Below are 22,489 nucleotides of genomic sequence, written 5' to 3'. Positions count from 1 at the left end.
CTGTCCTGCTGTTATGCCTCTCATGGAAGTATCTCATCTAAAGCTGCCATTACACAACTCCAAGGACACCACTCAGATTTCATTCTCTGTGGAGTAGTCATAGAACACAATGTGAATGATGCTGTCTGTAATTTTACAATTACTTCATTTGGATCAGAATTAAAAATAAATTTAATTCTGCTCCAATATAGCACTGCCTTTGCACTTTTTATATCCTCTTTCTTTCAGATCCTCTTCAACCCATCTTATCATCCATCAATCTTATTCCTCCCCTACAAATCCACACCTTGTGAAAAAGCACACAGCTTATTTTTTCCATCAGTCCTTCACAAACAAGGATGAGTAACACTGATGCTGTTAAGTTTGTAAGAGCCCAATGGATGTATTTTACAGCGACACCCACGAGGTGGTGCACTGGCTAAGTCAGGTCTGGTGAAGATGATGTGGAATTTTCAAAAACCCTTGTGGGCTTTGTGATGCGACACTTGTTTGGTCTGAGAAGGGTGGTAGGAGGGGAAGAATCCATGGGTTCTGGTGTGGTTGAGAATCTACTTCAACAGAGAACTCTGTGAGTAGATCCTGGTGGGCTGATCCTGAACTTGGTCCTCCTTTTATCACTTACCACCCTTCCTATGACATTATGGTGATGAAGAAGAGGTGGCTATTTTTCTGAAGATATTGGTGAGATACGTGCACTCCAGACGGTGGGAAATAAACCCCACAAAGATTCAGGGACCTACTGCTTCACTGAAGTTTTTAAATGTCCAGGGATCAGGTGTGACCTCGGAATTATATCCAAAGTAAAAGGCAAGTTGCTGTATCTTGTATCCCTACCACAAAGAAGGAAACAGAGCACCTGGTGGGCCTCACTAGGTTCTGGAAAGAACGTGTTCAACACCTAGGAATACTGCTCAGGCCTATGCACTGGGTGACATCTTTGAGTTGGCAGGATGTGGGAAAAGACTCTGCAAGCAGGTTCAAGCTACACTGCTAGCAGCCCTCCTCCTTGGGCCATATGATCAGACCTGTGATGGTGGAAGGGTCAGTGGTGGGAAAGCTCTAGTGGGAGAATCACAATGCAGATTTCTGGGATTCTGGAGCAAGACTATGCCCTCCACACCAGAGAATTATATGCCTTTTGGGAAATAGCTCCTGATATGTAATTGAGCCGTGGTGGAGATATAATGTTTGACTAGGGGACATCAAGTGATTCTACATCTGTAGCTGTCCATTGTGAACTGGGTTTTGGTGGCTCTGTCAATTCATAAAATCATATGGGCCCAGAAATTCATCATATGATAGAAATGATACCTCTGGGAATAAGCCTGAGCACAAATGGAGGGTGTGAGTAAGGTGCATGGACGCACAGCCCAGAGCAATGTGTCACCTGTCAAAATTACGCCAGCACCTCTCCCCCAGCTGAAATCTATTGTTATATGGGGATTATGAGCTGCAGGAGAAGGAAAATACCTGAGCTTTGTTTGTGGATAGTCAGCTTGGTGAAAATTGGAAATGGATAGCAGCTGTGTTACAGCCACATTCTTAAAAAACAGAGGGAAATTCCTTCCCAGTGGATAAACTTTTGAGCACGTTGTCATTCCCTTTACTTGGAAGATTATTATCCTGAGGTGAGAATATATACAGATTCCCAGCAGAAGCTGATGACCTGGCTGTCTGGTCAGAGGTCTGGAAGGAAAAGAACTAGAAGATCAGATATAAGAAAGTATGGGGTAGAGGCATGTGGGTTGATATACGGAGGTTAGCATGGAGTGTAAAGGTTTTTATTTTACACTTTATCACTCACCAGAAAGCACTCAGTACAAAAAAGTCACTGAACAACCAAGTAGACACCATGACTTGGCCAACTGACGTCAACTAGCTTTGCCTTTGGCCACCCCTGAACTGGATGGAGTGGCCAGAGTGGCAGAGATAGAGGCTAGAAGTGAATCCCACAACAAGGACTCTAACTTACCAAGACTTACCTAGCTACTGCTGTCTCTGAATATCCTACTTTTCATCAGCAGAAACCAGTGATGAGCTCCTGATAAGGAACTATTCCTTGAGGAGGCAAGCAGATACTTGGAGGCAAATGGACTACATACTGCCCCTTCTATCCTGAAAGGACCGGTGGTTTGTTCTCACAGGGATATATGTATTTTCTAGGTATGAATTTTTCTTTCCTGTCAACAGAGCCTCAACCAGGACTGCTATGTAGGGGTTTAAGGAATGCCTGTCCCATAGGGATGGAATCCATTCAGGGACTTAACATTACAGTGAAATAGGTGCAGGAGTGGGTCTAGAACACGGTAGTATCACACGCCACACCATCCAGAAAATCCAGGTTCACAGAGCACTGAAACAACCTTCCAAAGGCAAAACTGAAGCAACAGCTCAGAAACAAGAATTTGAATGAATGGAATAGCATATTTCAGGATGCAAAATATGCATTGAATCTTTTTCTTCCCTCAGCTAAGATTCATGGTTGTCCCCACCTGTCATCACTCCCAATGACCCGTTTAGGTAGTTTGTGCTTCTTATTCTTGTAACTCTGGTTTCCTCGGGGTTAAAGGTCCTGGTCCCAGCGGTGGAACATACTTGCCATGGGACACAGCAAAGATTTCATTCAACTAGAAGCTAAAGCTGCCGCCAAAGAAGCTCCTTGTGTCCGGGGACCAACAGGGAGAAGATAAGTCACCATTATGCAGAAGTAATTCATCCTGAGAAGCAGGAGGAAATAGGGCTGCTGTTGTACAAGAAAGGCAGGGAGGAGTTTGTGTGGAACCCAGGTGATTCACCTGGTCACCTCCTAGTCCCACTGTAAGCATAGAGAGACTTATGTAGCAACTCTAGACTGAGAACAATATGGTAGCCTAGGGCTCACACTCCTCAGAAATAAGGATTTGGGTCACACCATTAGGAAAGCCATCAAGACCTGCCAAGGTGATAACTAAAGATAAGGAGAATTTAGAATGCATAGTGGAGAAATAAGAGAATATGTGTACAGTCTTTGTCCCTGAGACTAGATACAGTGATGGGGGCTGTAATTCATTCACTCTTCTGAGTTTCTGCTTCAGGAAAAGAGGCCTGTGGGAACAATGGAGGGCTTCTCCATTGACCAGTATGGAATAGTAAATCTGTGTAGGGCAAGGGCTGGACTGTGGAGGTCATAACAAATATGCCAATTGGATCTCCTGCATAGTTGATTGACAGTCCCAGCTGTTACCTCTCCAAAACCACCAGTACACTTGCACTGAGGCCATGCTTCCTGAAGGCTTTTCTCAGCCAATGACTGAGTGTGGCAAACATACTAAGGCAGGGCTATCGTGAAATATGTGGAATTCCTCACTGGACAGCTTTGGGTTGTGGACTCCCAATAGGCTTAGCTGAGCCTTTCTTGGAACTGTACTGCAGCCTGAGACCCTTCCTACCCAATCGTATTTCCTTCCCCCTTTCCTTCACAGATGTCAAATCTATATTGCAGTCTGAAGGATCTCCCTGCCTTCTCTTGATCCCTCGCTGTGGAAATTTTGACTGGTACTACATTCAATCTGTAAATGAATTTGAAGAGAACTGTCATTTTTATAAGATTGAATCTTTAAAAATTCATGAATATGGCATATTTCTTTATTTATCTAGGCCCTCTCTAACTTCTCTGAATAAAATTTGTCATTTTTAATAAAGAGGTGTTGCACATATTGTATTGGATTCATAGCTACATATTTATTGTTTTGGTATGATATTTAAAAATTACAGTCAAAAGTAAAAACAGTGGTATTTTAAAATTACATTTCTCTATTTGTTGCTTATATAGACAAGTGCAATTTATGTGTAATGATCTTCTATTCAGTGTCTTTGTGAAAGTATGAATTCCGATAGTTTGCCTGTAGATTCTTTTAGATTTCCTTGTAATCAGATCACCTGAAAATGTCAGTTCTATTTTTTCTTTTCCAATAATTACACTTTAATTTTTCATCTTATTGCACTTTAAGACTCCTTCTCCCTCCCTCTCGTATAAAATGGAATAAAGGTGCTCATAACATAGACTCTCGAATCATGCTTGATCTCAGAGGGAAAGATTTGTTTGCTATAAGTTCTTTGTAGGTACTTTACATCAGATTAAAACAGTGTCCTTCTGTTTATAGTTTGTGTCTTAGTTATCTAGTGCTGCTATAACAGAAATACCACAAGTGGATGGTTTTAACAAAGAGATATTTATTTTCTCACAGTCTAGCAGGCTAGAAGCCCAAATTCAGTGCTTCAGGTCCAGAAGAAGGCTTTCTCTCTGTGTTGGCTCTGGAGGAAGATCCTTCTCTTCAAACTTCCCCTGGTCAAGGAGCTTCTCTGTTCAGGGACCCTGGGTCCAAAGGACACAGTCTGCTTTCTTGGTGGTATGAGGTCCCCCAACTCTGCTTGCTTCCGTTTCCTTTTATCTCTTGTAAGATAAAAGGAGATGCAGGCCACACCCCAGGGAAACTCCCTTTACACTGGATCCGGGAAGTGATTTGAGCGAGGGTGTTACATCCCACCCTGATCCTCTTTAGCCACAGGCAGAGATTTACATAGGTAAATCACAAAATGAAAGACAACCACACAATACTGGAAATCATGGCCTAACCAAGTTGACATGTATTTTTGGGGATCACAACTGAATCCATGACATTTTGCAAAGGTTTTTGTTAACATGATCGGATGTTGAATTTTTTTCAAATGCATATTTTGCATCTATTCAGATTTTTTTTTTTACTTCATGCTGTTAGTGTGGTGAATTACTCTGATTTAAAGATATTAAACTACTTCGAATTACTGGAATAAACTCCACTTAGTCATGATAAGTTATCTTTTCTATATATCCATGGACTCCATTTTGTTTAGTGTTGCATCTACGTTCATTAGAGAGATTATTTATTGCCTGTAATTTTCCATCAGATCAACTTTGGTAGGAGGGAGCTGATGCCGTTGTGTCATACATATCCATCTGTGCCTTTAAAAAAAAAAGAAAGAAACCTCAGAACAAAAAACCAAACTCTTTGCCATCTAGCCGATTCCAACTCATAGCAACCATGTAGAACAGAGTAGGACTGATCCATAGGGCTTCCAAGGGATGGCTGGTGGATTTGAACTGCGACCTTTTGGTTATCAGCCGAGCTCTTAGGCATTGCAGCACCAGGGCTCCATCTACCCTGTTAACCACTACTTATTATGTTCCCCTGGATGGTTAAATTTTCCTTCCTGTCCTCTGCCATTCAGGAATTCCATCATCCACACTGATATTAAGAAGCCCAGTTCCATAGTAGCATTCTTCACTATTATTCCCAGTTTGCAGTGGATAGCTTCCATTGAACTTGTCAAAGATGCTGTTGTCTCTCTCGAGTGTATTTCTTGTGGCCTTATGAGGGGTGTGTTCTCTGGCTCTCCTAAGGAACACGATCAGGTGATGGGCTCTCAGTTATTGCCTGGTAAATTCATTCTAACCGAGCCTTCCAAGTCATTCTTCAATACTGTGCCCAGGAAGTTCTGACAACTCTACCTCATTTCTGAAGGTCATCAGTGTGTAGTAACCAAACATCAAGGAGTCATTTTGGCAAACCGTTTGGACCAGCTCCAGATGTCCTTGCCTAAAATTGAATCCCAAGTCATGGACTAGTGCCCCCATGTCAGTGAAATCTCTTTTATTCAACCCTTTATCTCAGCTGCCTCGTCTAACACTCCCCAAAGCCCCAGTGCCGTCTAGTCTATAGGATAGAGTAAGATCCTCAAATTCTCCATTTCTTCCTATTGGTTCATGGTAATTAGGTTCTGAAATTCCTTTGGCATGCAAACTTTTTTTTTTTTTTTTTTTTAACCAGAGCAGGACTTGTACTTCCCATTGTGTTTAGGCCTGCCTCTTGTTATTGTCTTGCAGCAACAAGGTGTAGTAAGATAAATTTCCTGGGGAACAAGCGTCTGGGAGGCCCCTGCTTTATATGAGGTCATTGCCTGGTTTTCAGGGAAGGGGAGGCTGTTCTTTTCTGGCAACAAGAAAGGATCAGAGTAATTTGGGGGATCTATCTTTTTTTTTTTTTTATCATCCAAATACCCAAGCCATGGTATTTTCAATCACATCATAAGCATGTGAAAGCTGGACAATGAATAAGGAAGCCTGGAGAGGAATTGACGTCCTTGAATTGTGGTGTTGGTGAAGAATAGTGAACATACCATGGACTGCCAAAAGAACAAAACAAATCTGTCTTGGAAGAAGTGTGGCCAGAATGCTCCTTAGAAGCAAGGATGGCGAGACTGCGTCTTACATACTTTGGACATGTTGTCAGGAGGGATTAGCTCCTGCAGAAGGACATTATGGTTGACAGAGTACAGGGTCAGTGGAAAAGAGGAGGACACTCAACCAGGTGGATTGACACAGTGGCTGGAACAATGAGCTCAAGCATAACAATGATTTTAATGATGGCTCAGGACCATGCAGTGTTTCGTTATGTTGTGCATAGGGTCGCTATGAGTTGGAACGAACTCCACATCACCTAGGGAAAACAATATCATCCAAATGTCCCCATCCCAGCTCTCAGGTTCTAATCTTCCCTAATTAGGCCTCTGACCTTGGTAGAGAAGTCAAACACTATGCATTTAGTCTCCTTTACAGCTCTGTCACCATTATAATCAGGTACTGGGCCTCAGTTTTGTGCACAGTATGCCCTGTAGTCGTAGGAGATTAAAGTCTCCTTAAATGTTACCCTAGAAGTGCTGTCTTTTGCTGCATGCCCATTATTTTCTTTTATCAAAACCTCCAGTTATGTAGAAAGAAGCCTCCTCATGCTACTGTCTTTATAAGCATCATCGCCTCCATAGGGAGCACCTGTTGTAGCACTTGATCTCCCAGTGCTTTTCCTTCCACCTGCATCTAATCCAGGTTGCCAGAGGGAGAACTTCAGTAATTATGCTGTCCCTATATGCCAGGGGTTTGATCGCTTCATTTACCACTGGTAATGGGGTTTCTATAGCCTTAAGAGAAGAGGAAGATCTAGATGCCATTTCGAGACTCTGATTTCGAGGGTCATTCCTGATACCAATTGTCTTAATTCAGGCTCCTTGGAAAACAGAATCTAAGGCAAAGCATATGTATCAGTCCTTCATTTTGGTGTGTGGTGTGTGTGCATGCTTGCGTGTGTGTGTATGTATAATTCCAGGGAAACAAGGGAGAAGGGAATAGAAGTAAGGAGGTAGGAAGGGACAGCATAAATAGTGTGGTGCATTACTGAGCTGACCACTGCTTTTTAAGAAAACAGAGCTGGGTGCTTGGTCACAGAGGATGTCTCCAGAGAGGTCATATGGGAGCACTACATCTTGGAACAGTCTGTCAGGGATGGCTATGGGGAGGAAAAGTGAGGGAATTATCTGCCGATTCCTTCCTTTTCGTCTTTTGCCAGTTTATGTCTGCCTCATAGGACTTTAACTCCTCCCACACTCGTGCTTTGCAGAGGTGGCTGCAAAGCCCCAACACACATGAGTGTTTGAAGTACCTGTACCCCCGGCAACACTGCCCATGGTAGTTCTATTTCTAGCTTTAAGGACAGGCCAAAGCGTTTTCCAAAGTGGCTGTAGCATTTTACATTCCCACCTGCAGTGTATAAGTGTTCCAGTCTCTTCACAGCCTCTCCAACATTTATTATTTTGTGCTTTTTGAATTAATGCCAGCCATGTTGGAGTGAGATGGAATCTCATTGTAGTTTTCATTTGCATTTCTCTAGTGGCTAATGATCATGAGCATTTCCTCATGTATCTGTTAGCTACCTGAATGTCTTCTTTAGTGAAGTGCCTGTTCATATCCTTTGTCCATTTTTTAATTGGGTTGTCTTTTTGTAGTTGAGTTTTTGCAGTATGATGTAGATTTTGGAGAGCAGGCGCTGATCGGAAATGTCACAGCTAAAAGCTTTTTCCCAGTCTTAGGTAGTCTTTTTACTCTTTTGGTGACGTCTTTGGATGAGGACAGGTGTTTGATTTTTAGGAGCTCCCAGTTTTCTAGTTATTCTTCTGCACTGTTATTAATGTTTTGTACAGTGTTTATGTCGGAATCGACTCACCAGCACTGGGTCTTGGAATACAGTTTATGCCATGTATTGGGATACCTAGCATTGTCCCTATTTTTTCTTCCACGGTCTTTATCATTTTATATTTTAGATTTAGGTCTTTGATCCAATTTGAATCCTTTTCTGTGCATGGTGTGAGGTATGGGTCTTGTTTCATTTTTTTGCAGATAGATATCCAGTTATGCCAGCATCACTTGTTAAAAAGACTGCCTTTTCCCTAATTAGCTGACTTTGGGCCTTTGTCAAATATCATCTGCTCATATGTGGACGGATTTATGTCAGGATTCTCAATTCTGTCCCATTGGTCTATATATCTGTTGTTGTACCAGTACCAGGCTGTTTTGAGTACTGTGGCAGTATAATAGGTTCTAAAATCAGGTAGAGCGAGGCCTCCCACTTTGTTCTTCTTTTTCAGTGTTGCTTTACTTACCCAGGGCCTCTTTCCCTTCCCCATGAAGTTGGTGATTGTTTCTCCATTTCATTAAAAAATGCTTTTGGAATTTGGATCAGAATTGCATTGTATCTATAGATGCCTTTTGGTAGAAGAGACATTTTTACAATGTTAAGTCTTTCTATCCATCAGCAGAGTATGTTTTTCCACTTATGTAGGTCTCTTTTAGTTTCTTGCAGCAGAGCCTTGTAGTTTTCTTCATATAGGTCTTTTACATGTCTGGTAAGATTTATTCCTAAGTATTTTACCTTCTCGGGGGCTACTGTAAATTCTGTTGATTTGGTGACTTCCTCCTCAATGTTCTTTTTGTTGGTGTAAAGGAATCCAACTGATTTTTGTATGTTTACCTCGTATCATGATACTCTGCTGAACTCTTCTATTAGTTTCAGTAGCTTGCTTGAGGATTCTTAAGGGTTTTCTGCAGATAAGGTCATGTCATCTGCAAACAGAGATACTTTTACTTCTTTCTTGCCAATCTGGATGACCTTTATTTCTTTACCTAGCTTAATTTCTCTGGCTAGGACTCCAGCACAATGTTGAATTCCAGTGGTGTTTAACAGCATCCTTCTCTGGTTCCCGATCTCAAGGGGAATGCTTTCAGAATCTCTGCGTTTAGGGTGACGTTGTCTGTTGGCTTTGTAGAGATTCCCTTCATTATGTTGAGGAATTTTCCTTCTATTTCTTTTTTGCTGAGAGTTTTTATCATGAATGGATGTCGAACTTTGTCAAATACATTTTCTGCATCACTTGATAAAATCATGTGGTTTTTGTCTTTTGTTTCATTTACATGATGAATTACATGAATTGTTTTTCTAATGTTGAACCACCGCTGGTATGAATCCCACTTGGTCATGGTGAATTATTTTTTTTGATACGTTGTTAAATTCTATTGGCTAGAATTTTGTTGAGGATTTTTGTATGTAAGTTCATGAGGGATATAGGTCTGTAATTTTCCTTTTTTTTGGTCCTTACCTTGTTTTGGTATCAGGGATATGCTGGCCTCCTAGAAGGAGTTTGGCAGCATTCCATCCTTTTCTATGCTCTGAAATACCTTTAGTAGTAGTGGTGTTAATTCTTCTCTGAATGTTTGGTAGAACTCTGCAGTGAAGCCCTCAGGGCCAGGGCTTTTTCTGTTGGCAGTTATTTGATTTCCTTTTCAATTTCTTATTTTGCTATGGGTGTATTTACTTGTTCTTACGCTGTTCGTGTTAGTTTAGGTAGGTAATGTATTTCTAGGAATTCATCCATTTTTTCCTGGTTTTCCAATTTGTTAGAGTACAATTTTTCATAGTAATCTGATATGATTCTTTTAATTTCAGTTGGGTCTGCTGTGATATCACCCATCTCATTTCTTATTTGGGGTATTTGCTTCATCTCTTGTTTTTCTTTTTTCAGTCTGGCCAATGGTTATCAGTTTTGTTAATTTTTTTCAAAGAAGCAGCTTTTTGTCTTGATAATTCTTTCAATTGTTTTTCTGTTCTGTAATTCATTTCATTCTTCTCTAATTTTTATTATTTGCTTTCTTCTTGTGCCTGAGGGTTCACTCCCTATATTTTCAGCAGAAAGACAATTAACCAAGGGTGTCAAGGGCTTATAACTCTTTGGAGGGCTGGAGGAGAGGAAGTTAGAGAGCCACTGCAGAACTGTTGCTGGCAAGGTGAACCTTTTCGGCTGAGACCCAGAATTTAGAGAACTGGTTCGAGGATGGCTACCACCATGGCACCACCATAGCTCCCATGGCCACAAAGCAGATGACCGGACAGTGTCACTGAGGGTACAGCTTCTGTGAACACTTACCTGTGTTGGAGCTGGCTTTGCAGCTGCCTCGGCTGCACCTTTCAAATCTCTCTGGAGATTCTCAACCTAATCATATCTGGGCCCTGGATGCAAAAAATCTCAGATGTGATTTTCCACTTTCAGTCTCCAAATAGGAGAGATTGAGAGAGTGATTACCGTACTGACAACAGAGCTGAATTTGGATCTCGACAAGGGCTCCTGGTACACCCCCGGGGTCCCCACGTGGCTGTGTGGTGAGATGATACTGAAGTGTCTCACTGAGCATCATCTCTGTCTGAGTGTCAGTCCTTCCTCTGTTAGTAATCGCAGTCTCCCTCTGGGGATTTCTGTGAAGAATTGGCAATACGATGTCAGTGAAGGTGTTTCTTAAAACATAGTGATCTTCCCTGACGGAAAAGGTATTGTTCCTAGGGAATGGTGGCCACAGACAGCTCTCACAGAGGGACTCATATCCTGAACATTGTGACAACCAAGGCTTTGTGAATCACAGAGGCCCCACTCACTGCTGTCGTTGCCCTGAAGCCCACATTTTCCTGGATGGAGGTACCTGTGGGATTATTCTGTGCGGGGTCACCTGTTCTGGAGTCTGGGCTCCTGCAGGGAAGGCAATGGTGTGACCCCTTGCCCAGCCCAGATGGTAACAGGATCAGAGGCTCAGCAAGAGGTCAGTATGATAAGGAGAGTGCTTTGAAGTCTGAGGGATCTGGGTTTGAATCCTCACTTTGTCATATTCTGTCTGAGTAACCTTGAGAAACCCAGCCTCGGTCCCAATTTGCTCATCTGTAAATATAAAAAAAAATCTGTAAGAAGGGAAAATACCTACCTCACAGTGGTAGAGAGCCTTATGTGAACTCACAGGGCTCTCATGGGACTCTGAGGCCATGTACATAAAACAGTAACCCACTGTGTGGCTCTTTACAGTACTTGGAAAAGGAGGCAGTTATTACTAACCATTGATAGAATGTTGTGGAATGACTGAATGAAGAAACAGGTGTTTCTTCCCTCCCAGATCCCTAGATTCCATCATCCTTGAGATGTGGCAATGTACTCAACTCTGTCCACACCTCTCTTGCATGGGGCCTCCTCCCACTGGCCAGGAGCCTGGGCTGGGCAGAATTGTGGTGATGTGGCCTGATAGTGATAGATACTGGAGACCCAGGATATCTAGAAGGAAGTTTTGAGAATAGCTTCTTCCGTGTTTCTCCCCACCCAAAGTGGCGCAATGTTTGGGGAAACTAATGAAGACTGCCACAGGGCACCCAGCCTCTGGGGAGATCCCAGGCTGAGCTACATAAAGGGCCTACTTTGTGCCCAGATGTACAATCTCACTAATTTCCTCCTCCGTGATCATCCTCAGCTCCAGTAAGTCTGCACCTGTCTCTGTCCTTTCCTAGGAGTCATGCCTGGTGCCCACCTGGTATGGTGCCTGCAGCTGTGGGGGAATACTAACCTGGCCTGGAAGTCAGTATGGGTGGGTTCTGCAACTAGTAGAGTGGGACCTTGTGCTTGTCCTGGCAAATCCTATATCCCTTCTCCTCCTCTGGTCTCAGTGGGGGGCTGGCTTGGCTAGATGATCTTGTTATTCCTCTTGGCTCAGTATTAGGTGCTTTTCTAAGAACTGTCAGGTAAAAAATATCTTCCTTCTGTAGCTCTTGGTTTTCTTTACTCCCTGGTTTCAGTGCACTCTTTTGGCACAAGGTCTTCCAAAATAACTCTGGGAAGGTCTTGGAGGGTGGAGGGGTCAGAATTGGTGGTGGCTGTGTACCGAGGTGCATTGTTGGGGAATTAAACTTGGGCCTCCTGTTGGGAAGGTGGGAATTCTACCACTGTGTTGGATAGCCAGAATCCCGGGATTCTCTAGCTGATTGCTCAGGCTGGTGGTGCTTTGTAATTTCCTAGGTGGAAGTGGGCAGAATTGGGTAGACCAAAGGCTATGCTTGATGGGAATGTCTTGCCTTGGGATTTGATGCTTTTCTTTCTTATCTCGCTCCCAACTGGGTGAGCCAGAAGACATCGTATACCCATCCCCTGCAGGTCAGCCCTTGCCCCTCACTAACGCAGCCTTGATCTCCACTGTTTCCCACCCTCTCCTCTCAGACTCCGATAGGAATGGTGTCAGGACCGAGGACTCAGTTCCACTCTCCCCTCCCTAAGACCAATTTACCTCACCATTTGAGAAAGACAAGTTCCTGTTTTTCTGTTTTACCTCAGCCCTCACTCACTGCTTTTTTTTTTTTTTTCTCACTCACTGCTTAGCCTTGTCCTTCAAACTCTCTTCCACCCAGTTCATTCTCTTTCATTTCTTGTCTGTAGACTCTTGTCTTGGAATAAAAGGCAAGATGAGCAACATTGCAGCTGAGAAAGTCAAGATATGCCACACTCCAGCTGAGAATTTGGTACTGAACTTGGTCAAACTATTTCATCGATACACTGGGTATGATGATAAGATCAATAGGGAAAACTTGTTGAAGCTGCTGAGGGAGAACTTCCCCAACTTCCTCAAAGACTGTGTGAGTAGGGGTCTGGCTTGTCTGGGGCAAGAAGAGGCTGTGTATGTGTGTGTAGGGAGGAGACGGGGTGGGTGGATGGAGTCCATGGGCTTTGGCATGTCTGAGGACTCCGCTTTGAAGTGGATGCACTGTCTGTGATTGGCTGATCGGGAATCTGGCCCTTCCTTGATTCACTCTCCACACCTCCTTTCTCTCCTCATTTTACCTCCAGGTCTGAGGCAGGGCCAGTCCCATGTAGAGGCAGAATGGAAGATTTTAGGAGCTCAGGACAAAGAGTCATGCTCTTTTTCCTCCTGGGCACCTGTCCTGCCCATGCTGTTCCCTGCTGCATGACCCTGGACAAATCACCCACAATCTGATCCTTAGTTTTCTCATCTACAAAAGGAGATTATAGAACTTAATTTCCTGAGGTGGTGTTGTTGAAATGAAATGATTTATTTGAAAATGAGAACAAGTGGTGGGTATATTAGAGACTGAAGAAAGTGTTATGATTTTTAAAGTCAGTGAACACACTAAAGCATCTGCTCTCCTACTGGTCACTGAGAGTTCCCCCAAGGGTCTGGTTGCCTTGGGGTAAAAGGTTGCCTCCTAAAGACTCCTCTTCACATTTTCCTGGGAGAAGGGGTTATTGTTAGCTGCTTTTCAGCATCATAGGAACATGCAAGCCTTCACTCCAAGGTGAGTGGTGGCTGTGCACCAAGGTACATTGGTGGGCAATTGAATTCGGGTCTCCTGTTTGGAAGGTGGAAATTCTACCACTGTGGGAATTCTACCACTGTACTACCACTGCCCGTGGAATCAGAGGTTAACATAGTGAGAATCATGCACCCTACAGACAGGGCCACCATCTTTTACATGGGCAAAGTGCATTCATAGCCCTAATTTCATTTAAGTGTGAGAAGGAATCATTAGCACAGATTGAGACTAAGGAACAGAATAAATGGGGCAGAACTGATAGGTTTTGATGAGAAAGAATTTAAGTGTGAAGAGCATTAGAGAATGAGGAGAGTAACTGGCTGGGGTGTATTGGTCCACTGGGGGAAGAATGAGGACAGTGTATCTGAAGTTAAGGTGGTGGAGGAGCCTGAGTCCACTTGTCATTTACCAGTGTACTGCCCATGCAAGTTGCCATTTTTGGCCAGAAATCTCCAGTGATGAGTGAGGGCTTGACTGCTTGACCCCAACTCTCCATCCCCATAGCCTCACCTGGCCACCACACCTTTGTTTAGGCCCTAGGTGTCATCTCTTCATCTGTCTCTATTCTCCTCTTCCCCCTGGATAGTATTTTTATGTTTGTTTGTATGTTTTTTAACCCCACAGGAAAGAAGGGGCAAAAATTACTTATGCAATGTCTTTGATGAAAAAGACAAGAATAAGGATAAGAAGATTGACTTTTCTGAGTTTCTGTCTGTAGTGGGAGACATAGCCACTGACTACCACAAACAGAGCCATGGTGCGCCACCCTGTTCCGGGGGATGCCAGTGATCCCTGTCCAGTCCAGCCTAGAGGCCTCAAGAGACCCCCAAAACAATAAAGTATCTCCTTGCACCTGATACTTGGCATTACTTCTTCTTTCTTTTTGGTGGTATGAGTAGACAAACGGACAAATACTGACTCTCGGCTTTGTAGACTTTCCACAAGGGGGATCAGCCCAGCTGACATTTCCTCCAGACAGGTCTTCCTGGTCTTTCCCCAGGCCCACTTCTGCTCCTCAGGGCCCCAATGTAGCCCAACTGCTGGCATCACAGGAGGGCCCTGCTAGTATGGCACATGCTCTTTTTTCTCCTGGGATAGAGCTGGGATCCTGGGGTGTCCCTTTGTCTCCCAAGTGGTGCCTGTCTGTGCTTGAGTGTATAGGGGGTGGGGCATCTCAGGTGTGGCACTGAGATGTCCATCACCCATCTGGCTGTTTAGGAAAGAGCAAGGAGGAGGAGCAGATGCTTTATTTCCTAATCCTTCATTGAAGTTGCTTTTAAGAACCATGGAGGAGTTGGATCTCTCCTCTGAGGTCAAAAGTACATCCTGGGCCAAAGTCATGCCTTCCCCTTGAGCCTGAGCACCAGTGAATGGGAAGAGGCAGCAGGGTCTGGAGAAGCAGCTCCGCCTCCAGAAGTCCATGGATTTGATTTTTTTGTGCTTGTATGTGTTAATCTGCTGAAGGTGTGTGTGTTTGTGTGTGTTTATGCATGTGTGTGTGTGTGTGAATGAGTGGGTGCTTCGGCTCTGAGGTGTTTCTCCTCACTGCGGAGTGAGACATGTGCACTGTGGAGACAGAAGTGAGGGAAAAGTGAAGATCTGAAGAGCTTGTTGTCTAGTGGGGCAGTCCCACAGGAAGCAGGTGAAAGAATAGGGCTGGTTAAAGTCCACACTTGTTCTGTGTTCCCTTATGGGTGCTGGAAGGAGTCTTCCCTCAGTGGGATACTTGAAAAAAAAACTAATCTTTTGGCCAGATAAAGTGGGAAGGGAGAAACAAACTCCCAGTGTAGGATCCTCTGCTTGGGGTCACACACTACTGGGCACTTACGACTCAGAAACCAACATGGCACAGGGGCTGCCTTCTCAGCCCTGGCTCTCTGGAGGACACCAATCCCCTTGTGACCCCTTCCCTCGGATGGCAGGGTCTGCTCACTCTTGACTTGCTCAAGCCTGAAAGAGACAGGAGGCAGGAGGGGTCAGTATTCACTTCCATCCCCAGTGCCATTTCCAGGCCATGTCCCCTACATCTCCTCCTTGAGGTTCACTCCATCACATTCCTTCACACCTATCTGCTTGGTCACAGTGGCCTATCAACCTATTGGTCACGCCCATCTTTCAACCTGACCTGCTGTTTCCTTCTCTATCCCACCCACAGGATATGCTTGAGATAAGATAATAATCCTTTACTAATTAACTATCTCACAAGTCCCTCCTCACCTATTCCTCCTCTCTACTTGGGGTCCCCTTCCACTCTGGGCTTTGTCACAAATCGGCTGTACTCCTTTCTGACATTCTCCTCTCCACCTACTTCTGCTTAGCCTTTCTGTTCCTTCTCTCCTTCGCTTTCATTTCCCCTACTTTTCAAACAAATCAGGACCTTGGGTCTCTAAGCCTCTTCTTCTTCTCTCTTCCTGTCAACCTTGGCTGTTTTCACCTCCTTCCCTCAGCCTACCCTCCCTGATCCACCACCACAACTCAATGTGGCTTTGATCTTTTCTTTACCCACACCTGTCTTGCAACATCCCAGTCTAGAATCATTCTCAACTTTTACCTCCTCTCTTCCTCTACTCAGGGTGCTGATCTGTGATGGTTAATTTTGTGCCATGGCCCTCAAGCTGGTCTCCTGCCTCCCTCGTTGACTGCATTTTTCTCTGAACTCGTCCTAACAGCTATGCTCTGGGTATAGATCCAAGTACTTGCGAATCTGCACAGCACTCCATGCTGTTTCCTGCTTTCATTACATTTGCTGTCTCTGTTTCCTGTGCCTCTAATTTCTTTCTTAGTCTTGTCTGCCTTGGAACATCTTGTCTTAATTCTGAGTTTAAGTGTCGTCTTCTCTGTAGTGATTGTACTCGGAGGTGACCCCAAGGATGTGATAACTTCCCCCTTTTTTGTGTCTGTTGTCCATTATGCTTCTTTTTACTTCCAGCATCCACAACACCTACTTCATTTATCTGATATCTTGTATAATATAAGCTTGTAGAGGGCAGAGAGTGTTGGCACCTCTGGATCCTCAACACTTGGCAGTATACCTGGCACAGAGTAGATGTTTATAAATGTTTGTTGACACAAAACACCTCTGAAAATTGATTGAATTTAACCCCGAAGTTCTTCTGCCCTTTGTCATAAGGGCAGATTGCAAAGTGGCTCTGGCACCTGTCAGAATATTTACAGACCGAACCCAGTAGGTAAGAATATTGCATCAGGGTAATCAAGAGTCCAAACAGCTGTTGGGGTCATCTATAGAATCATGAAAATGGATTCTTGAAAAGGCAGGCATTGGAACCTGGGTGGTGTCTTAGGCTGGGGACTCTAGAGAAGTTTGTGTGTTGCCGTCAAGTTGATTCCAAGTCATAGTGGCCCTATAGGATGGAGTAGAACTGCCCCATAGGATTTCCAAGGAGCAGCTGGTGGATTTGACCTGAAAGGCTTTTGGTTAGTTCCCATAGCTGTTAGCCACAGTGCCATCAAAGAGGGGGCGTAGAGAGAGAGAGAGACTGGGAGAGAGGGAGGGAGAGAGATATTTATCTCAAGAAAATGGCTCATGCAGTTGTAAGAGGCTTTCAAGTCCCCAGCCTGTGTGTCAGGTGTCAGGTTGGAGAATTCTCCTGGCTCACACAGCAGCAGGGGCTGATGAATTGAAGATTTTCAAGTCAGAGGGTAGGCTGCTGGCTCATAGGCTGTGGAGGTTGGTGAACCCAAGAGCAGAGGTGAGATAGCAGGCTGCTGCTTCACAGCCTGGAGAGGCCTACAACCCCCAAGATTGGCAGGCAATATGGCAGTCCACTGGCTCAAGTCCCAAGAACCAGAGTTCGGATGATGACGAGTGAGACGCAAGGTCAGGAGTGAGCAAAAGCCAGACAGCTTTGCCAGAACGTCCGCATATATTGGATGCAGGCCACACCCTTGAGGGGACCCCCTTACAACCGGTTGGCTGATCATATGAGATCAAATCATGGAAGTGATTACATTATATCACAAAATGAAGGATAAATACATGATTACATAAGTGCCAAAACTACATCATTACATAATTGCCAAACTACATCATTACGTAACAGTCAAATCACTGAGAATCATGGCCCAGCCAGGCTGAAAAATATGCTTACCTATCACAGTCCACCCCTTGTCAACCTGGCACCTGTACACATCTCATTAAACCATACATAATCTCTGAATAAAGACAATTATGGCGTCATACTTGCACCCAACATAACTAACATGCATATAATCAAAAACCATTTTACACCTCTATTTTATAAATGACAAAAACAAAAATAGTCAATGCGCAAATGCTAAGAAAGACTACTTATAACAATTAGAATCCTTGTTTCTGCAGCTGGGTATGTGGTTGTAACTGGTATTTAGAACTACCTTCTTCCACCACCCACTTTGCATTCCCTTTGCCCTCAGCAAGCACTTTAGCTGGTTGTGGTTCTTTGCTTGTTGGGGTGATGCAACCTTCATTCTTGATGGGTCTGGGCCATTAGTAGTCATGTCCGAATTGGGCTGCTGTAGTTTTCCATTGGGCGTAATCACAGATGATGGTAGTAATTAGAGATGTCCTAAGGGATCTTGTGTATTCCAGACATACTCTTCATTACCTCCATTATGTAATATGAATCTTATTTGCACGTAGTAATCAGGGTCAATCACAGCAGCCAATGTAGTAACTCTCTTATTTGTCTGTTGATCCAGAAACATGAGTTGTGGCCAGGCGGCATTCTTAATTTCCAGTTCAATGGAATCAGTGCTGTGTCTTCTCGTGGTTGCATTACTTCGTTTGGAACTAAGACTGCTAGACCCACAAAGCATAGGGGACGGGAAACAAAATTTCATGAGTGGGTCGCTAGGGGTAATAGTGAGTGGTGCCATTCCCATTTCCACCCCTTGATTCCTGGATCCATGAACACTGGCTATGGGAGAAACAAAATCATATACTGGACCCTGGTTTAGAGTATATACAACTTTCTGGAGAACATTGCCCCAACCCTGCAAGGTATTGCCATCTAGTTTGTGTTTTAATTGTCTTTAGAAGACCATTCCATTATTCTATTAAGCCAGCTTCTTCAGAATAATGCAGAACATGGTAATACCAGTGAATTCCATGAGGGTGGGCCCATTGTTGCACTTCATTTGCTGTGAAGTGAGTCCCTTGTTTTGAGACGATGCTGGGGGATACCATGAGAGTGGAAAAAGCATTCTGTCAGCCCAAGGCTTGTAGTTTTGGCAGAAACCTTGCATGTAGGGAAGGCAAATCTATATCCAGATTAAGTATCTGTTGTTGTAAGAACAAAACGCTGCCCTTTCCATGATGGAAGCAGTCCAATGTAATCAACCTGCTACCAGGCTGCTGGTTGATCACCTTGAGGAATGGTGTCATATCAGGGACTCAATGTTGGTCTCTTGTATTGGCAGATTGGGCACTCAGCAGTGGCTGTATGCAAGTCAGCCGTGGTCGGTGGAAGTCCATTTTACTGAGCTCAAGGATAACCTCCATCCCTGCCACCATGGCCACTTCATTCATGACTCCACTGAGCAATGACCCGAGTGGCTGAGGAAGAAGTTGACTTGTTTTCATGGAACGTGTCTTCCTATCCACTTGATTGTTAAAATACTCTTCTGCTAAGGGCATCCTTCGGTGAATATTCACATCAGAAACAAATATATTCGCTTCTCTAGTGCATTCAGAGAGGTCTATCCACATACTTCTTCCCTGTACCCCCTTATCTCCTATTTCCAATCAAGTTCCTCTCAAGTCCCTGACCAATCAGCCAAAGCCCTGGCCACAGTCCGTGAATCAGTACAGAATCACACATCTGGCCATTTCTCCTTCCAAAGAAAATGAAGTGCCTGGTGCACTGCTTGATGTTCTGCCCATTGGGAGAATTGTCCTTCAGCACTGACCTTCAGGAAGAAAGGGCCTGTAGTGCTGTCACTGTCCACTTTTGAGTGGTGCCTGCATATCGTGCAGAACCGTCTGTAAACCAGGCATGACTGTTTTCTTCCTGAGTCACCTGATTGTAAGGAACTTCCCATGAGGGCTTAGTTGCATACTGGGAGAGGGTAGGTAATGTGACAGGTGTTGAGACCCTAGGCATTTGGGCCACTTCCTCATTCAACTTACTTGTACCTTTGGGCTCTGCTTGGGCCCAGTCTCATACATACCACTTCCATTTAATGACGGAGTGCTGCTGTGTACGTCTGACTTTATGGTTCTGTCAGTCACACAACACCCAGTTCCTGATAGGAACTTCAGGCCATACGGTCACTTGGTGGTCTATGACTAAGCACGGTTAAGTGTTCAGTCTCTACTAAGGCTCAGTAACAAGCGAAAAGCTGTTTTTCAAAAGGAGAGCAGTTATCTTCAGAGGATGACAGGGTTTTGCTCCAAAATCCTAAGGGCCTGCACTGTGAATTACCAATAGTGGCTTGCCAAAGACTCCAAACAACATCTCTATCTGCCACTGACATTTCAAATATCATTGGATCAACTGGATTATATGGCCCAAGTGGCAGAGCAGCTTGCAGAGCAGCCTGAAGGTGTTGAAGATCCTTGTGTTGTCCTGGGCCCCAATTCAAACTAGCAGTTTTCAGGTCACTTGATACATAGGCCAGAGTAACACACACAAATGAAGAATATGTTGTCTCTAAAATGGAAAGAGATTCACAAGTCATTGTGCATCCTTTTTAGTTGTGAGAGGAGCCAGATGCAAGAACTTATCTTTCACTTTAGAAGAAAGGTCTCAACATGCCGCACACCACAAGACCACTAGATATTTCCCAGAGGTGGAAGGTGCCTAAATTTTTGTTGCATTAATTTCTCACCTTCTAGCATGCAAATCTTTTACCTATAAGTCCAGAGTCATTTACACTGCTTCTTTACTAGGTCCAATCAGCATAATGTCATCAATGTAATGGAGGAGTGAGACATCTTGTGGAAAGTAAGGGTGATCAAGTTCCCTGCAGACTAAATTATGACATAGGGGTGGAGAGTTGATCTACCTCTGATCTAGGACAGTGAAGATGTGCTGCTGGCCTTGCTAGCTGGAGTCAAAGTGCTTCTGGTGTGCATTCATAAACTAGAATTGAGAAAAATGCATTGGCCAAATCACTAACTGAATACAAGTTACCAGGAGATGTATTAATTTGCTGAAGTGGTGAAACCACATCTGGCATAGTAGCTGCAATTATGGCAGCACCTGGTGAAGTTTATGATGATGCACTCTTATTTTCCAAGATCCATCTATTTTTTGCACAGGCCAAAGAGGCAAGTTGAATAGGAATGTGGTAAGAATCACCACCTGTGGCTCCTTCAAGTCCTTGATTGAGGCAGTAATGTCTGCAATCCCTCCATGAATGTGGTACTGCTTTTAGCTTCCTATTTTCTTAGGTAGGGGTAGTTTTAATGGCTTAGATTTGGATTTTCCTACCACAATAGCCTTTACTCCACTTTGGGGATCCAATGTGGGGGTGCTGAGTGTTGTTGGGTATATCTTTTCCAGTTAGGCATTCGGGATCTGGAGAAATCACTAAAGAATGGATTTGGGGACCCAGTGTAACGTGAACTTGAGCTAAGACTCCATTAATACCTTGATCTCCCTATGCCCTCACTCTGAATGGTGGGCCACAGTGTCATTTTGGGTCTCCTGAAATTAGTGTCAGTTCAGAGCCACTATCTGGTAATACCCAGAAATTCCGATTATTTCCCTTTCCCCAGTGAACAGTCAGTGTTGTAAAAGGCTGTAGATCTCTTTGGGGAAGGTTGGGAGAAAGATTAACAGTATAGATTTTTGGCAGTGCAGTGGGATCCTTCATCAGGGAACATGGCCTCCTCTTCATCCAGTGGATTGTGGGTCTGGAAACTCCCTGAAGCCTGGGAATTGATTGAGGGGCCATGACTATCTATTCTGGCAATTTGAGTTAGACTGCTGTTCATTTGACCTAGAATTCTTCTGCTTGTACAGATCAAGTAAATATTTAGTAGATTTCCCATCCATTTCACTTCTAGGGAGACCATGACTAAGTTCCAACTCCATAAGTCCATATGAGTCAAACTGTTCTGATTACTGCTTTGACTCCACTGGCCATTATGGTAACCAAGCCCACCTTGTCCTTGGTGATTGAGTGCTACCACTTGGCCTCTACCACCACAGTGTTCAGTTAGCTGCATTATATTTAGGTGTCTCAATTCAGTTAGGATAGTTCCCACTGCGAAATCTCACCTACATGAAATAGCAATAATAGCAGCCTTTAAAGATGCAGGGGCTCCCTTCACAAATTTGTTCCCCACTGTTGTGGTAAAAGGTGTGTCCTCTGGACACTCCATGTGTGGGTCTGTGGGTCCACTCTACCATATCCCTAAGGCTTTGGACACCTTTTTCTGCAGTATACCTAGGCGGGTCTGGTGCTTCAACACGATTTAATATGGGCCACCATGTAACCCATGCTTCAATGAACCAACCAAATAAACTATGAGATTATTTTCTAACCTCTTGAGCTGAAACATTGAATGAAGAATCTGAGCTTAGTGGGCCCATAGCAATAATCTCAGATCGATCCAACTTTATGTTTCTTGCACTATTCTCCTTTAAAAGCCTTTCTCACACATATTCCCATTTCTGTTTGTACATATTAGAAAAGCCAAGCAGGTATTTTGAAATGTAGAGTACCTCTTCCTGGGTCACACTTTGTACTTCATCTTTTGGGACTCCCTGGGACTTACATCTAGTTATAGGTCTGAAAGCAAAAATGGGTGGTGGGAATGTGTTCTGAGATCATTTAGCAATGTCATGTAAGGCATCTGTCTCAGGTTATGCCCTAAACAATGAGTCAGATGCAGTGCCAGGGAATATCTTAGACAAAGGCTCTTCAGACACAGCTGGGTTAATCTCATCAGATGAGGGTGGAGAGGTTAATGATTTGAGTGGAGATTGTGACTTAGCAGAAAAAGATGC

The 22,489-nt window shown here is 43.9% G+C and overlaps 1 protein-coding gene across 1 annotated transcript; it reads left to right on the top strand.

Annotated features, from left to right (window-relative positions):
- Positions 1-12,665: 12,665 nt before the first annotated feature.
- LOC126071473 (protein S100-A7-like) lies at positions 12,666-14,321 on the top strand. The gene is made up of 2 exons (XM_049875666.1): positions 12,666-12,836; positions 14,157-14,321. Exons 1-2 carry the CDS (start codon positions 12,666-12,668, stop codon positions 14,319-14,321), a joined length of 336 nt encoding a protein of 111 aa, XP_049731623.1.
- Positions 14,322-22,489: the final 8,168 nt, after the last annotated feature.

The sequence above is a fragment of the Elephas maximus genome, chromosome 3 (genome assembly GCF_024166365.1).
Source record: "Elephas maximus indicus isolate mEleMax1 chromosome 3, mEleMax1 primary haplotype, whole genome shotgun sequence".
Taxonomy (NCBI): domain Eukaryota; kingdom Metazoa; phylum Chordata; class Mammalia; order Proboscidea; family Elephantidae; genus Elephas; species Elephas maximus.
This window is presented reverse-complemented; position numbering and strand designations above follow the sequence as displayed.

What these genes read in the sequence shown, in the direction of transcription:
- LOC126071473 (XM_049875666.1), top strand. Translation starts at nt 12,666, where the DNA reads ATGAGCAACATTGCAGCTGAGAAAGTCAAGATATGCCACACTCCAGCT. An exon ending in CCAACTTCCTCAAAGACTGT is followed by an intron (nt 12,837 to 14,156) that starts GTGAGTAGGGGT and finishes TTAACCCCACAG; the next exon opens with GAAAGAAGGGGCAAAAATTA.